Source organism: Bufo bufo, chromosome 5, assembly GCF_905171765.1.
Source record: "Bufo bufo chromosome 5, aBufBuf1.1, whole genome shotgun sequence".
Lineage (NCBI taxonomy): Eukaryota > Metazoa > Chordata > Amphibia > Anura > Bufonidae > Bufo > Bufo bufo.
The window spans coordinates 141,962,876-141,981,242 of NC_053393.1; the positions used below are offsets into that span (position 1 = coordinate 141,962,876).

Genomic DNA, 18,367 nt, shown 5'->3' on the forward strand with positions numbered 1-18,367 from the left:
CCCTTTAACTGCTGGGTACATATCTGAACCACTTAGTTCTGCTGTGTAATACCCTCCATTACTTCTTCTGCTTCTGAAGGTGTTCTGCATAGAGTTACGGCACAGATTTTTCTGTTTTTCCAGGTCCTGTGTCTGGGCAGACATGAAATCAGCTAATCTCTGCCTACTTGCAAAAAAAAAAAGAGAATTACAGACAGATTACAGAGGGAAAAACTGATTTAAAAAAAGCCTGATACAGGTGATATAATGGGCAGAAATATTGTTATCCCACATGGCAGCTTATGCTGAAAATTTGCCTGAAATTATAGTTATACATTAACCCCTTTAGCCCTGGTCCATTTTCCATTTTTGCGTTTCTGTTTTTCACTTCCGGTGTTCCAAGAGCCATAACTTATTTGTTTCTCCATTCACATAGCCGTATGAGGGCATGTTTTTTGTGGGACAAGTAGAACTTTCTAATAGCACCACGTAATATTTTATATAATGTAGTGGGAAGCTGGAAAAAATATTCAAAATTAAGTGGAATTGGAAAAAATGCAATTCTGCCAAAGTTTTATGGGTTTCGTTTTCACAGCTTTCACTATACAGTAAACAACTGCTACCTTTGTTTTCCTGGTCAGTACGATTACAGAAAAACAACATTCGTGTAGTTTTTCTTCTATTTTAGGACTGAAAAAAATGATAAAAACATTGGGAAAGTTGGGAATGTTTTCTTTGCATTGCCATATACTTATCCCCATATTCATATCCCCATAACTTTTTTTTATGGATATGTCTATGGAGCTGGGTGAGGGCTAATTTTTTTGCAGAGCGAGCTGTAGTTTTTAATTATACCATGTTGGAGTGGACTTTTTGATCACTTTTTCAATTCTTTTTGGGAGGTAAAGTGACAAAAAAACATGGCAAATTGGGGAAACAGTTATTTGAATTTATATATTTGTTTATTTTTAAAAACTTTTTCACTATTTTCACTTTTTTATGTCCCTTTTGGGGATTTGAATATTAGATCTTCAGATTCTTCCTTACACTGCAATAAATTAGCACTGCAGTGTATGGCAGATTCGCTATGTTCTTAGGGTGTATTGCCACCTGCTGGCTACCATAGAAGCTAAAGCTGTAAGAATCTCTATGAAGAAACCGAGGCTATTACAGAGAACCAATGGCTTCATCAATCTCTTAGTGGGGAAGCCATTAGGGCCTGGGAGTGCAGCGCTCCTAGGAAAAGCTACTTCAGATGCTGTGGTCACAATTGACCATGTCACCTAAGGGTTAAATGGTTGCAATTGGTGTTATCGCCGATCAGAAACATTATTCCCCAGTGTCTGCAGTTTAAAACAGCAAAACCCCAACAGCCATTGCACCCACTGCACTCGAAAGTGGTCAAAATCTTAAGATCCAAATGGTGTACAAGTACATGAAATTACGTGAAAGGGGTTGTGCAGTGTCAGGATATTGATGACCTATCTTCAATATCAGATCGCCCGGAGTCTGACTGCTAGTTTTGCTGTTTGAAGAGGGCATGACGCTCACGTGAGTGCTGTGTCCTCTTCAAAACGTATGTGCACACCATCTCCCTTGTAGCGGCAGTTCCGTGTTATTACACTTTCCTCTCCCATTCAAATGAACGGAAGAGAAGGTGTAATTACCCTGCATCGGGACTACAAGGGTGATGGCATGCAGGTAAACTTTGAAGAGGATGCAGCACTTGCAGGAGCGTTACGGCATTCATTTAGCAGGTGGGCGGGGGTGCCGGAAATTAGACTCCCGCTAATCTGATATTGTATAACTCCTTTAAGTAGACTAATTCACACCTTTTCTCCCTTTCTCTGACAGTTCAATATTAGTTTTTTTCTCTTATTATAAGTTGTAAAATGTATATGTGGTCTGCCTATGGAGAGATTATGAGTCCAGGGTCCATATTTTCCATCTATCATACAAAAATACACTATGAATATTAGGAGGATTTTAATTTCCTTGATTTAAGCAAAATATTAACAAGTTGTAAAAGCTGTAAGTACAGAAATTGTTCCATGGTTAAAAGGCAAACAATTCTTTAATGTGTGAAGTTTATGCAAATGTCTGTAGACATTTTTAATACATTTTTCCATTGCTACCATGCATTAAAAGAAAAAAAGAAAATGAAATAAAACCATTGGCTGTAAAACCTATATACGTAAGGCCATTTATTGTCTCTTGCAGTCAATATTACAAACTTATGATATTATAATGTTTTTGTAATATAATAGTTTTGTAGTCCTCTTGTTTTGTGTACCAAATCCACACATATCACTTGATAAACTACCATTTAAAAATTCATACGTGAGTTTGTTTTTGCCATTCAGTGTAATTGTCTGGTGCCTGCTATCAGTTCTATGGAATAACTTTGCAATTACGTACAGTATTAAAAAAAAAAAGTTTTGCCTTTTCTGACTTATTGAAATTGACATTTTTCTTTCAGTACAGTGCAGTGGACACAAATCCATTATCTGTATATGTTATGCAGCATGTATGGAACAAAGTTGTACAGGTAAGATTCATTTAGTCTGTTTGTTACTGCTTTTTATCATGTGTTTTTAGCCCAGACTTACAGTACAGACCAAAAGTTTGGACACACCTTCTCATTCAAAGAGTTTTCTTTATTTTCATGACTATGAAAATTGTAGATTCACACTGAAGGCATCAAACCTATGAATTAACACATGTGGAATTATATACATAACAAACAAGTGTGAAACAACTGAAAATATGTCATATTCTAGGTTCTTCAAAGTAGCCACCTTTTGCTTTGATTACTGCTTTGCACACTCTTGGCATTCTCTTGATGAGCTTCAAGAGGTAGTCCCCTGAAATGGTTTTCACTTCACAGGTGTGCCCTGTCAGGTTTAATAAGTGGGATTTCTTGCCTTATAAATGGGGTTGGGACCATCAGTTGCGTTGAGGAGAAGTCAGGTGGATACACAGCTGATAGACCTACTGAATAGACTGTTAGAATTTGTATTATGGCAAGAAAAAAGCAGCTAAGTAAAGAAAAACGAGTGGCCATCATTACTTTAAGAAATGAAGGTCAGTCAGTCAGCCGAAAAATTGGGAAAACTTTTAAAGTAAGGGCTATTTGACCATGAAGGAGAGTGATGGGGTGCTGCGCCAGATGACCTGGCCTCCACAGTCACTGGACCTGAACCCAATTCGAGATAGTTTGGGTGAGCTGGACCGCAGAGTGAAGGCAAAAGGGCCAACAAGTGCTAAGCATCTCTGGGAACTCCTTCAAGACTGTTGTAAGACCATTTCAGGGGACTACCTCTTGAAGCTCATCAAGAGAATGCCAAGAGTGTGCAAAGCAGTAATCAAAGCAAAAGGTGGCTACTTTGAAGAACCTAGAATATGACATATTTTCAGTTGTTTCACACTTGTTTGTTATGTATATAATTCTACATGTGTTAATTCATAATTTTGATGCCTTCATAGTCATGAAAATAAAGAAAACTCTTTAAATGAGAAGGTGTGTCCAAACTTTTGGTCTGTACTGTATATCTCCACTTGGCTGGATCTGTAAAGGGAAGCTTAATTACCTGCTTCCCGGTGCTTGCTCCCCGCTCCTTCTCTTTCAGGCCTGCGATGCTCCACTTGGCTCGCTCGCTATAAACATCTGGTTTGACATCCACAGCCAATCACTGGCCACTGCGGAGACCGGATCCCATTGTGTCATGGGACCATTTATCATGCCTTTCTCTTATGGATTTATGTTTGTACTGTACTTAGGGTGCAGTAATGATGGTAAACTGTGGCAGAAGATTTCTACTGAGAAGCTGGCATCTGATTTTAGTAATCCACTGCTATCACAATCAGCATTTCATTCACATGAATAGGCTGCTCTTATACGACAGTTCCTATATTAATATTCTCATTACGTTTTCTGTTTTTTGTGTCAGGTAGTGCCGCTTTGGATTGCTCCTAACATGTTAACTTTCTCTGGATTTCTGATGATTTTAGCAAATTATATCTTCTTGTTCTATTATGATTGGGACTACACAGCATCAGGTAAGACAAATAATATATACATCCGGTTAATTTTTCAGGTTCTGAAATGATATGTATAATTTGTTACGAATCTGAAGGAATATACTACCACATGTATGGTAGTGAGAGATAAGGTGGTCATATATGTGTTTCGTTGCAACGTTAATAGTACTGGAGATCATAGGAATGGACATCTTTTAGGGTTTCAGCTCTAATAGAATAAGGGTATAGTTACTAACTGCAGATTTGTTGTAGGAATGACTGTGGCTGTCATATTTATCTGAATGGGGCTTGCAGGAATCCATGTGTTTGCTGCACATCTGTTGCATGTGAACATATAATGAGTGGGAGGTCTACCCATGGATGACCAACCATACTTACAGATGTGTAACCATTGAAGTGTTTTGTTCATTGTATTTAACTGATTGTATTTGATGCTAAGAGGGGGAAAAACTGCCTTTGGGAGTCCGGTGCTGGGTCAGTGGCCGGCAGTGGTGTTGGGAGAACTGTTTATATTGGCAGCAGAAGTGTCCATGGGGCATTGGAGTAAGGTGGTGCAAGAGCACATGCTTCTCATTGGAGAATCATGGGTTACAGGAAGTCATGATGTCATAGTTGGCAGAGCAGGGGAGGAACACCATTTTGGCTTGCCACTGTGGCCATGTGAGGAGGTCACATGTCCCACCTAAGAGGAGTCCAGGGGGTTACTTAAACATACCTGCACTTTCAGATAAGTTGCCATGTGTATACATGAGTGATAGCACTATATATGGTCATTATATGACTTGTATTAGGCATTTTTACCGTCTCCCCCCCCCCCCTGCATGCTACATCTATAATTCTTAGTGGTCACTAAGTTAGTAAGTGGAAACTGCCTATAGACTAAACATAAAAACAAGAGACTCTGCTCCCTAACTCTGACTCAGAGAAGTACTAAGCAGTATAGAGGTGAGCACTTGGGTCAAAATATAACACTATCAGCTGCTGAATTATACCTGTTTCTCTCTGGATGATGCAATTTGATTCTTCAGTGAGCAGGCAGCCTGTCATTGTCTCACAGATGATAAATGGAGAACAATGCATTTTTTTCTGATAAGATATATTACAAAGTTTCTTATATTTGCCTGTACTATTGATTTATGCACAATTGGGTAAAAGTTAGTGAGCCTGGTTTCCTGCCAAGTCAGTGGATGAGTGGCTTCTGATGGTCAGCTACAATGGGGTGTGCAGCCTGTGTGGGTGCACCAAGTTGAGGGAAGGCTTTGAGATGTATATAGTGTGTGAGGAAGCTGCAAGAGAAAGCGACCATAACATCCCTTTTCTTATTCATTTATAAAATAAAAACATTTCAAAAGTGACTACCTTCTATTAAGGGAAGAGTTATATGAACTTTCAGGGAAAATGATAATTACATATTAAAGGGAACATGGTATCTGAGCTGAAGACAGCATATTATAGAGCAGGATGAGCTGAGCAGATTGATACATAATTTTATGGCAAAAGATTCAGTAAAACGTTTTATTTTTCTATTTATATTCCTGCTCATTCTGTTTTTTGAAGTCAAGGAGGTGGTCCTATTAGTGATTGACAGCTATCTCTGTATACACAGTCATAAAGGGAAGGCTGTCATTCATTGATAGGACCGTCTCCTGGACTTCAAAGCCCAAAATGAGCATAAATTTAAATTAATAAATTACAAACAGGGGCGTAACTATAGGGAAAAAGGGTTGCTTTGGGGCGTGAACTCAGAAGGGGCCCGCCCGGGAGGATGATTAAAAGATTTTATTGTCAGGAACCCCTCAACAGTATTATACAATGACATTATCTACAGTGACACTGTAGGATACGGACGAAGCTGCTGCTGGGCCTCGTCTGAGAAGGCAATCGTGATTAGCCACCTGATTGGGGGTTGCATGGGAGGAGGGGGTTGTGAATAAGTTGCTAAGGAAGGGCCCATTCAAAAATTTGCTGAGGGGTCCAGTTATTTCTAGCTGCACCACTGATTACAAATTATACTGAATCTTTTCCCAGAAATATATATATCAATCTGCTCAGCATTTCCTGCTCTATAACATTCTGCCTGTAGATTAATTTTCATTTTCACGGTGACAGGTTCCCTTTAATTTGTGACATGATTTTACAGAGTGTGTTTTGCGCAGTATGCAGTATGCACTATGCTGTTTTGACTGTCGTTATAACACAGTTTATGTTGTGTTTTTCATGACGTGTATTTTTTTTTTAAACAAAGGGAAAAAAATATTTTGCAATAATTTTTTTAGAAGGGACAAAACAGAAAAAAGTGCTCATGTGAATACCACTGTACACATTTTCCTCAGCAAATGCGACTCAGCAAATCTTAAACAAATCTTCATCAAATTTTGAAGAAAAAAAACAATGTTTTTGAAATGGGCACTTGTGGTTTTTACTGTGGGTCCATGCGTAAGCCAAAGCAAATGTTTCAGCAATATACCGCTTGTGGATTTTATTGTAGATTTTGACATCCCTATTAAAGTCAATGGGTAAAATCTGCAACAGATTTTTTAGCAATATGTAATATTTATTGACATGCAATAGATTTGAAAATCTACGTTACAGGTCAATTTCCACAGGATGCGTAATCCCATCCCCTTGCCTTGTACTGTTTTCAGCTGTTGATTTTCCAGCACAAATACACTTGAAAAATCAGTAGCATTTCCTTCACATGTGAAGTCACCCTTACTGTACACTGTTCTCCACTTTATTTGCTTTAGTTCATTGATTCACAAGCAATATTGAAATAATACAATTTGGAAAATTGAATGCTGCCTCCCTTCCTTTTCTTTGTACTCACTTTTTCTGATGTTAAATGTTTTCATTGGTATGGTTTTCCTAATACATTCACTCTTCGATGTTGGTGAAATCTGCCCCATGCTGATAATTGTCTATTGTGCTAATAATAAACTTTCTCATAATTTCAGTTATTGGCAATCAGCACATTCCTAACTGGATTTGGATCTCTGCTGCTTTGGGAAACTTTTTGGCTTATGCATTAGGTATGATTATGTATCTATTCATATCTACTTGTGCTAAGGATCCTAATTATAGATTTATTGGACACATAAAAAAGATATTCATAAAAATCAGTAATCATAATGCCATTAAAGTATTTTGCACTTTATGACTCTATCAACAGTGACTTCCCTATCCATCTGTTTGCATAGACACATAGCTGAAGTTCATCTTCTTAAAATGCAGTTTTTCTTATGTTGATCCGAGCCTCCATTCGTGAGTTATGTGTCACTACCAGAGCTTTGGGACGTTCTCACAGCTCTGTTTCTCCACCCCTGTGATGATGTCACTACTAGAGCTGGGAGGAGTTCTCACTGCTCTGTTTACTTTTGGTTTCCTTCCTCCCAGCTGTTCCTCATGCGTTTGATTTCCCTCTCTTTATATCACCCCTCCTCCTATTGTAGGGCGTGGATTATAGTTCTCATTTCAGTTGTAGCTCTTGCTTTAGTATCTTCACTTGTAGCTATCAGTTCACTGGACCTGTGTTCTGCTGCAGCAAGCACTCCGGATATTGCCAGCTGTCCTTGGATCCGTCTTCTCTGCGGCTGCAACACCTTCAGCTAAGTGTACAGACATTGTTGTGTACCTGATTATTTTCTGACTGGATCTGAGGTGGCCACGGTTCCCTCCATATACTGAGTAGGGCACCGGTGGCCGTGCCCCTTCCACTATTGTAGGGGTTACAGTGGTCATCAGTCTTAGGCACGTGGGCATGCCTCGTTCCGCCATTTGGATCCGGGCATGTGCTTTAGCAGAATAGGGAGAGCTTTGAGGGTCTGACAGGGGTCATCCTTTATCCTCCCTAGTTTGGGTCCGGTCAGTAGCTCTTTTACTGTGTATACTATTGTTGCTCACATACAGCCGTGACATTATAATCCACCATACAGCCGTGACAGAGAGTTACTAAAGCAAGAGCTACAACTGAAATGAGAACTATAATCCACGCCCTACAATAGGAGGAGGGGTGATATAAAGAGAGGGAAATCAAACGCATGAGGAACAGCTGGGAGGAAGGAAACCAAAAGTAAACAGAGCAGTGAGAACTCCTCCCAGCTCTAGTAGTGACATCATCACAGGGGTGGAGAAACAGAGCTGTGAGAACGTCCCAAAGCTCTGGTAGTGACATTATGATGCCTTTTCCAAATATGCAAATTAGGTATTTTGTACAATGAGGGCATCACCATTGATCTAGTTGCACCTAAGCTCAACTCCTTTCTGTTGCCAGCCCCTCCCCTGTCAATCAATATGGCAAGGGAGGAGCTGGCCACAGAAAGGAACAGAATTTGGTTGCAACTAGGGATGAACGAATAGACTTCGGATGAAACATATATACAGTCCCTGACAAAAGTCTTGTCGCTTGTGTACAAATTGACCTGAAGTGCCGCTAAAATATATTTCTAATCAAGATTTTGTTACAAGAAATGGGTCATTTTAATCCCAACAGCTTTTGTAATAATGTTTCAGTGCAAAACGAAACTGACAAAAAGTATTCTAATATTCACAGCTTGGTAAAGCCCATTGAGTAAATTTTTGCCAAGACATAAGTGTTGTCGCCTTGTCATATGAGCTTCACCTGTGACTAATAATGGATCAATTAGGTCTCAGGTGTGTATAAAAAGAACCCCAGTACACTAGACCTTCACATCAACTGCAACTAGACCTCTGCAAACATGCCTAAGATTCACCCGGAGACTAAGGCTACTTTCACACTTGCGTTTGGGGTTCCGCTTGTGAGATCCGTTTGAGGGCTCTCACAAGCGGCCCCGAATGGATCCGTTCATCCCCAATGCATTCCGAATGGATAAGGATCCGTTCAGAATGCATCAGTTTGGCTCCGTTCCGCCTCCATTCCGCTCTGGAGGCGGACACCAAAACGCAGCTTGCAGCGTTTTGGTGTCCGCCTGGCCGTGCGGAGCCAAACGGATCTGTCCTGACTTACAATGCAAGTCAATGGGGATGGACCCGTTTGATGTTGACACAATATGGTGCAATTGCAAACTGATCCGTCCCCCATTGACTTTCAATGTAAAGTCAGGAGTCCCTATTAATATACCATCGGATCGGAGTTTTCTCCAATCCGATGGTATATTTTAACTTGAAGCGTCCCCATCACCATGGGAACGCCTCTACGTTAGAATATACCATCGGATTTGAGTTAGATCGTGAAAACTCAGATCCGACAGTATATTCTAACACAGAGGCGTTCCCATAGTGATGGGGACGCTTCAAGTTAGAATATACTAAGAACTGTGTACATAACTGCCCCCTGCTGCCTGGCAGCACTCGATCTCTTACAGGGGGCTGTGATCCGCACAATTAACCCCTCAGGTGCCGCACTCAGTTATGAAAAAGCTAACAGATATGAAAAAGCTGTTATGCAGACGGATCCGTTCTGAACGGATGCAAGCGTTTGCATTATAGGTGCGGATCCGTCTGTGCAGATACCAGACGGATCCGCACCTAACGCAAGTGTGAAAGTAGCCTAAAGTGTTGATTATCAAGAGGCTGAAGACCAGATCCACTGCTGATGTGGCAGACACCTTCAATGTGTCTCAGCGTCAAGTTCAGAGGATAATAAAAAAGATTTGAAGAGACTGGAGACGTTTTGGACAAGGCCAGGTCAGGCCGACCCCACAAGACAACTGCTCGAGAGGACCGTTTGTTGGCTCGAAAATCCAAGGCCAGCCCATTTTCCACTGCAGCAGAGCTCCACGAGACCTGGTCACATGAAGTCCCTGTGTCAACCAGAACAGTTTGTCGGATTCTGTCTCGAAATGGCCTCCATGGTCGAATCAGTGCCCATAAACCAGCACTAAACAAAAGACAATTGAAAAACCGTGTGGCATTTGCCAAGGGCCACAGCCTGCAAAAAGGATGGACGCTGGAAATGTGGATTTTTCAGATGAATCTTCTGTTGAATTACACCACAGTCGCCGCAAATATTGCAAGAGACCTACTGGAACCCGCATGGAGCCGAGATTTACCTAGAAAACAGTGAAGTTTGGTGGAGGCAAAATCATGGTCTGAGGTTACATCCAGTATGGGGGTGTGCGAGGGATCTGCAGGGTGGAAGGCAACATCAATAGTCTAAAATACCAAGAAATCTTAGCTACCTCTTATATTCCCAACCATAAAAAAGGCCAAATTCTGCAGCAGGATGGTTCTCAATCGCATACTTCCATCTCCACATCAAAGTTCCTTAAAGGGATTCTGTCACCAAGTTTTAGGCTATAGAGATACGGACATGCACGGCTAGATCGCCGCTAGCATGTCCGCAATATACCTGTCCTATAGGGCTGTGTGCTTTTATTTTCTTTGAAAAAAGATTTTAGAGATATGTAAATTAGTCTTGTAAGGTGCCCAAGGGTCTGTACGAACCTTCCTGGTGCCCAGCCACGCCCGCCTGTGAAGGAGCCCAGCACTGCCTATGCCCTCCGAATCTCCTCCTTTCGTCACCGATAGATTGCCGTAATCTCCTGATGCACGAGCTCGCGCATGCGCAGTTCCTTCCCTGAGGCTGATGCTAGCACAGGGAAGGAACACTATACCGGCACTGCGCATGCGCGAGATTACGACAATCTATCGGTGACGAAAGGAGGAGATTCGGAGGACATAGGCGGTGCTGGGCTCCTTCACAGGCGGGCGTGGCTGGGCACCAGGAAGGTTCGTACAGACCCTTGGGCACCTTACAAGACTAATTTACATATCTCTAAAATCCTTTTTTAAAGAAAATAAAAGCACACAGTCCTATAGGACAGGTATATTGCGGACATGCTAGCGGCGATCTAGCCGTGCATGTCCGTAGCTCTATAGCCTAAAACTTGACAGAATCCCTTTAAGGCGAAGAAGATCAAGATGCTCCAGGATTGGCCAGCCCAGTCACCAGACATGAACATCATTGAGCATATGTGGTGTAGGATGAAAAAGGAAGCATGGAAGACGAAACCAAAGAATTTTGATGAACTCTGGGAGGCATGCAAGACTGTTTTCTTTGCTATTCCTGATGACTTCATCAATAAATTGTATGAATCCTTGCCAAACTGCATGGATGTTGTCCTTCAAGCTCATGGAAGTCATACAAGATATTAAATTTGGATCTCACAGCACCACTACTTAATTTGCTGACATATCTTTGGATTTGCAGTAAAGTTGTTCAATTTCTGTATAGGCGACAAAACTTTTATCTTGCCAAAATTTGACTTTTCTGTCTTGATTAAATGATAAATCTTTTTTCAGTGAAACTAATTTATTTCAGTGCATTAAACATCATTTGGGAGGGCTTTAGCTTTTCATATGAGCTATTTCCAACACCAATTGATTAATTAAAAGTCAGGTTAATAGCAGGAGTTTCTACAAAATAGAGAAGCGACAAGACTTTTGTCAGGGACTGTATATATATTGTGACACAGTGAAGGGTATGGTCTGGGAAAACAGGTATTTTCCTCCCAGCGTGTGCTGCTGGGCTGATTTGCAGCCAGGTGGGGTCAAACACCGGACTGGATTTTAAGTGCCGATCCGGGTTTTGACAGCACCTAGCTGTCCTTAAAAGACAGCTGGCTCAGCAGCAAAGTGTGTGTGTGCTGGAATCTGAGGCTTGTGCCGTGCTGGAGGGCTGAGACCCATGTTTAGGGGAAACAGGCCCCTAAAAGCCTGCTATGGACTGCTGGAGATAGAACTGCCAACAAGGTGATTTTTGCTATGTGGACTTTCCATTGTGTGTGAACTAACACCAAGACTGCAAAGTGACGTTTTCTTTTTGCCTTATGTGTGAATAAACACGGAAGTTTGATTTAACCACCTTCCATCTGGGCCATATGCCCCCTTCCTGACCAGGCCAAATTTTGCAAAACTGACATCTCACTTTATGTGGTAATAACTTTGGAACGCCTTTATTTATCCAAGTCATTCAGAGATTGTTTTCTCGTGACACATTGTACTTCATGATAGTCATAAATTTGAGTCAAAATATTTCACCTTTATTTATGAAAAAAAAAAAAATTTACCCAAAAATTTGAAAAATTCGCAATTTTCTAAATTTCTATTTCTCTGCTTTTAAAACAGAAAGTGATACCTCATAAAATATTTATTATTTAACATTCCCCATATGTCTACTTTATGTTGGCATCATTTTGGAAATGTCATTTTATTTTTTTAGGACGTTAGAAGGCTTAGAAGTTTAGAAGCAATTCTTCAAATTTTTAAGAAAATTGCCGAAACCCACTTTTTAAGGACCAGTTCAGGTCTGAAGTCACTTTGTGGGGCCTACATAGTGGATACCCCCATAAATGACCCCATTGTAGAAACTACACCCCTCAAGGTATTCAAAACCGATTTTACAAACTTTGTTAACCCTTTAGGCGTTCCACAAGAATTAAAGGAAAATGGAGATCAAATTTTTAAATTTAACTTTTTTGGCAGATTTTCAATTTTAATCAATTTTTTTCTTTAACACATCGATGGTTAACAGCCAAACAAAACTCAATATTTATTACCCAGATTCTGCGGTTTACAGAAACACCCCACATGTGGTCATAAACTGCTGTATGGGCACACGGCAGGGCGCAGAAGAAAAGGAACTCCACATGGTTTTTAGATGCCATGTCCCATTTGAAGCCCCCTGATGCACCCTTACAGTAGAAACTCCCAAGAAGTGACCCCATTTTGGAAACTAGGGGATAGGGTGCCAGTTTTATTAGTACTATTTTTGGGTACATATGATTTTTTGATCATTCATTATAACACTTTATGGGGCAAGGTGACCAAAAAATTGGTTGTTTTAGCACAGTTTCTATTTATTTATTTTTACAGCGTTCACCTGAGGGGTTCAGTCAAGTGACATTTTTATAGAGCAGATTGTTACGGACGTGGCGATACCTAATATGTATACTTTTTCTCATTTATTAAAGTTTTACACAATAATAGCATTTTTGAAACAAAAAAATTATGTTTTAATGTGTCCATGTTCTGAGAGCTATAGTTTTTTTATTTTTTGAGAGATTTTCTTATGTAGGGGCTCATTTTTTGCGGGATGAGGTGACGGTTTTATTGGTACCATTTTGTGGGACATACGCGTTTTTGATCACTTGGTGTTGCACCTTTTGTGATGCAAGGTGACAAAAATTGCTTGTTTTGACACAGTTGTTTTTTTTTTTTTTTACGGTGTTCACCCGAGGGGTTAGGTCATGTGATATTTTTATAGAGCTGTTTTTTACGGACGCGGCAATACCTAATATGTATACTTTTTTTTATTTGTTTCACTTTAACACAATAATAGCATTTTTGAAACCAAAAAAATGATGTTTTAGTGTCTCCATGTTCTAAGAGCTATAGTTTTTTTATTTTTTGAGAGATTTTCTTATGTAGGGGCTCATTTTTTGCGGGAGGAGGTGACGGTTTTATTGGTACCATTTTGTGGGACATACGCGTTTTTGATCACTTGGTGTTGCACCTTTTGTGATGCAAGGTGACAAAAATTGCTTGTTTTGACACAGTATTTTTTTACTTTTTTTTACGGTGTTCACCCGAGGGGTTAGGTCATGTGATATTTTTATAGAGCTGTTTTTTACGGACGCGGCAATACCAAATATGTCTATTTTATTTTATTTTTTCTATTTTTAATTTTTTTTTTTTATTCCTTACTTGGGAACTTTTTTTTTTTTACATGTGAAACTTTTTTTATTTTATTTTTTCAACCTTTTATTTTTATTTTTTTTATTTTACACTTTTCGTCCCCCATAAGGTCATACAAGACCTCTGGGGGACATTTACTTCACTTTTTTTTTCACAGTTGATTTCTCCTGTAACTGGGGCTGACATAGTAGCCCCAGTTACAGGACAAATGCACCCCTATAGAGGCTGTACAGCAGCAATCCTGCGCTGTACAGCCTCACAGCAGGGCTGATCGAGGTCTCTGAGAGACCTCACACAGCTCCTGCACACTCCGGTCACAGCAGACACTTCCTTCTCTGCAGACACAGCGCTCGGTGAGCGCTGTGTCTGCAGCGATCTAGAAGGCAGGGACACCTGGGCACTGTCCCTGCCTTGTCTTAGGGTTGCCCTGCTGTCACTGACAGCGGGCAACCCGATCAGCAGCTGCACGATTAGCGTGCAGCTGCACTTTCTGAAAAGACGTTCTGGAACGTCCGTTCAGAAATAGACGTCCACCCATAGGACGTTTATATCCTATGGGCGGACGTGAAGTGGTTAAGAACTAGTAATTTGCCTCTGTACTGCGTCCGCATACCCTGTCTACCAGAGCGAATTGGTGGAGGATGAGGGCACGCGCAGAGAGGCTGGCGTAAACACCCAAAAATTTTTGTTTTTGGGTACGGCTTGATGTCCTGGATTAAACCAGCTAAATTCAAACCTGTGTCACGTGACAAAATGGAGGCTGTAATGAAAGCTCTCATGGAGGTTAACCAACACCAGCAAGAAACAAACCAGCTGCTGTTACAACATGTGATGGCTTTACAGACGGCAGGAGCGTCCTAGAGTATCGATGATGTCCAGAAAGCGGTCTGTGCGGCGATCCCCAAGATGACACCCTCAGATGACATCGAAACCTACATGGCAAAGTACGAGAAGGTGGCCACAAGGGAGAATCAGTGGGCTGAGGTCGTTGCTCCATTCCTGGCATCCGATTCCCAGCGGGTGTATTTCGACTTGCCGGACGATCAAGCGGCTGACTACCAGAAAGTCAAGGGTGAGATTCTGGCAAGACTGGGGGTGAATGTGTTGGTCCGGGACCACCGGGTGCATCAGTAGGGGTTCACCCCGGCTGAGCCCATAAGACCCCAGTATTATAACTTACTTCACCTCTTGCAATAGTGGCTACAGCCTGACGTGCTGAGCCCCACTGCTATGCTGGATCGTCTGTTAGCTGATATGTTCTGGAGGGCTTTGCCACCCTCTCTCCAGCACTGGATTGGCTAGGTGTCTCCTGGCAATGCCCTTGACATGGTGGACCTGGTGGAACACTATGAGGCTACCAGGAATCTAAATGGGGGTTCTTTTGAGAGGGGGCGAATCAAACCCCGGAAATCTCCACCCCAGGCCCAGAGGTTTAAGCCGATAAAACCCGCCCAGGATGTACCCACTGCAGACCTGGCTCCGATAGTCTGCTGGCAGTGTCAGGAGCCTGACCATGTAAGTGCCAGGTGGAAGTAGGAGACACTCCAGTGGAGGCCCTGCTGGACTCAGATAGTCTGGTGTCTCTAGTAAGGGCTCCCCTGGTGCGGTCCGCTGAGTATACTGGCCGGAAAGTCAGTTAATAGTAGATGGTGAACCACAACAAGTTGGGGCAGAGTCGGTGTTCCCCCATTTTGTGGTTCATCAGGATATGTTGTATTGGGTAAACCAGCTGCAGGGTGAACCCATTGAACAATTGGTGGTGCCCCAGGCTTATCACAAACTCGTGTTAGAGTTAGCCCAGCAACATGTCCTCGGGGGTCATCTGGGAAGGCAGAAAACACAGGACTGGAAACTACAACGGTTTTACTGGCCCAGTGTGTTTAGGGAGGTGGACGAATTCTGTTAGTCTTGCCCGACCTGCCAGGCAACTACCGTAGCCCCAAGCTCCTTTTCCGCAATCCCTTGGTACCTCTCCCGATTATCGAGGTACCATTTGAACGAATCGCTATGGACCTCGTAGGCCCAGTACCAAAGTCCGCTAGAGGACGACAACACATCTTGGTCGTCCTAGACTAGGGCCACTCGGTACCCGGAGGCGGTGCCACTGCAACATACATCGGCTAAACGTATAGCTAAGGAGCTAATGGAGATGTTCTCCCGAGTGGGGCTACCTAAAGAGGTTCTGACTGACCAGGGGACCCCTTTTATGTCCAAGGAGGGAATTCTGTAAGTTGCTGCATATCAAACAGTTACGGATGTCTGTGTACCATCCGCAAACGGACGGTCTGGTAGAGAGATTTAATAAAACATTAAAAACATGTTAAAAAGGGTGGTGTCTAAAGATGGGAAGAATTGGGACCTTCTTCTACCCTATCTCATGTTCGCTGTGCGAGAGGTACCCCAGGCCTCTACTGGGTTCTCGCCCTTCGAATTGCTATATGGCAGACATCCTCGTGGTTTGTTGGACGTAGCCAAAGAGGCGTGGGAACAGCAACCTACTCCGCACAAAAGTGTCCTTGAGTACGTTACCCAGATGCAAGAAAGGATAGAGACAGTGTTACCTCTTGTTAGGGAGCCTATTGAGGCAGCTCAGCAAGCACAAAATTGGATCTATAATCGGCAGGCCCGGGTCCAGATCTTTAACCCGGGTGATCGGGTTTTGGTTCTGGTACTGACCGTGGACAGTAAGTTCCTGGCTAGGTGGCAGGGGTCCTACGAGGTACTCGGGAAAGGTGGAGAGGTAAATTACAAGGTACACCAGCCAGGGCGGCGAAAAGGTTTACCATGTTAATTTACTAAAACCTTGGAAACATAGGGAGACCTGTACTGAAGACAGCCCGCGGCTTGGTTTTCTAGGGCAAGAGGTTACGGCCCCTCTGTCTGATGCAAGGGAAGTGGTTGCCACAGTAAAAATTGCTGACAGCCTCTCCTCTAAACAGGCTCTGGAGGCCAGGGAGTTCGTTAGTCGGAACACGGATGTGTTCTCGGACCTCCCTGGATGCACTTCCGCAATCCAGCATGACATTGTCACTGAGCCTCAGGCAAAAGTCCGGTTAAAGCCATACCGGGTAACCGAGGCTCGGCGACAAGCCATCTCGGAGGAAGTGCCGCTAATGCTGCGGCTGGATGTCATCAAGGAGTCTAAAAGTGATTGTGCCAGTCCTATAATATTAATACCCAAGCCGGACGGCACGTGACAGTTTTGTAACGATTTTCGTAAGCTGAACGAGATATCTAAATTCGATGCATATCCCATGCCCCGGGTGGATGAGCTAATTGAGAAGTTAGGACAAGCGCAGTATTTTTCTGTTTTGTACCTCACAAAAGGGTACTGGCAGGTGCCCTTAAGGGAGGCTGCCAAAGAGAAAACTGACTTCATCACCCCTTTGGTCTGCATGGCACCCGCCACTTTTTTTTTAAAGCCTTTCCAAGTTTATCCATGTTTGGGGGAGCTTTGGACTGGCTTCCAACACGGCTGGCACCACCACATAAAGGAACGGTATCTATCTTTTTTTCCATTGTGCTGCTACACTTCGTTTTTTTCTATGCTCTAGGCAAGTAAAGTCATTCCTGGGGATGGTGAGCTATTACATGAGGTTTTTCCCCCACTTTGCTACGATAGCCGTGCCATTGACAGGGCTCTTGAAAGGACATAAGTCTGTGATGGTTCACTGGTATGATCGGGTGGAAGAGACGTTCTCCGCTTTGAAGTCGGCCCTGTGTGGGTCTCCGGTTTTGGTGACGCCCGACTTCAAGCGGGAATTTATAGTACAGACGGATGCCTCCGAAGTAGGCCTCTGTGCTGTACTGTCCCAGGAAGTCAATGGGGAGGAGCATCCCGTTGTCTTCCTCAGCCGTAAGCTCACCCCAGCCGAGACAGGTACAGTATAGTGGAGAGGATGTACCTGGCTATCAAGTGGGCACTCGAGTTTCTCCGCTATTATTTGTTTGGGGGAAAATTCCGCTTGGTGACTGACCACTCCCCTCTCAAGTGGATGAGCCAGGCCAAAGACAGAAATGCCCGGGTCACCCGATGGTTCATTTCCCTACAGAACTTTAAATTTACAGTGGAACACAGGGCAGGCCGGTTACAGGGAAACACGGATGCCCTGTCCCGACTACATTGTCAGTCGAGTGTTCACCCCCTCAGGGTTGAACAAAGGGGGGTATGTGACACAGTGAAGGGTAGGGTCTGGGAAAACCAGGTATTTTTTGCAGATTTGCAGCCAGGTGGGTTCAAACACTGGACTGGATTTTAAGTGCTAATCCGGGTTTTGACAGCACCTAGCTGTCCTTAAAAGATAGCTGGGCTCAGCAGCAAAGTGTGTGTGTGCTGGAATCTGAGGCTTGTGCTGTGCTGGAGGGCTGAGACCCGTGTTTAGGGGAAACAGGCCCCCTAAAAGCCTGCTATGGACTGCAGGAGATAGAACTGCCACCAAGGTGATTTTTGCTATGTGGACTTTCCATTGTGTGTGAACTAATACCAAGACTGCAAAGTGACGTTTTCTTTTTGCCTTATGTGTGAATAAACACGGAAGTTTGATTTAAGAACTGGTAATTTGCCTCTGTACTGCGTCCGCATACCCTGTCTATCAGAGCGAATCCACACTATATATATTCTGCAGTGCTTTACATTTCAGAGGATACATGTATAAAGAAAATCATACATTAC

At 42.7% G+C, this 18,367-nt stretch overlaps 1 protein-coding gene across 1 annotated transcript in view; it reads left to right on the top strand.

Annotated features, from left to right (window-relative positions):
- Positions 1-18,367, top strand: part of LOC121002432 (ethanolaminephosphotransferase 1-like) — a 71,929-nt gene that overhangs the window by 20,828 nt on the left and 32,734 nt on the right. Inside the window, exons 4-8 of the mRNA XM_040433889.1 lie at positions 1,582-1,680; positions 1,800-1,832; positions 2,459-2,527; positions 3,930-4,038; positions 6,975-7,049. Coding sequence (XP_040289823.1) covers positions 1,582-1,680; positions 1,800-1,832; positions 2,459-2,527; positions 3,930-4,038; positions 6,975-7,049 — 385 coding nt within the window. The remainder of the gene's footprint in view (positions 1-1,581; positions 1,681-1,799; positions 1,833-2,458; positions 2,528-3,929; positions 4,039-6,974; positions 7,050-18,367) is intronic.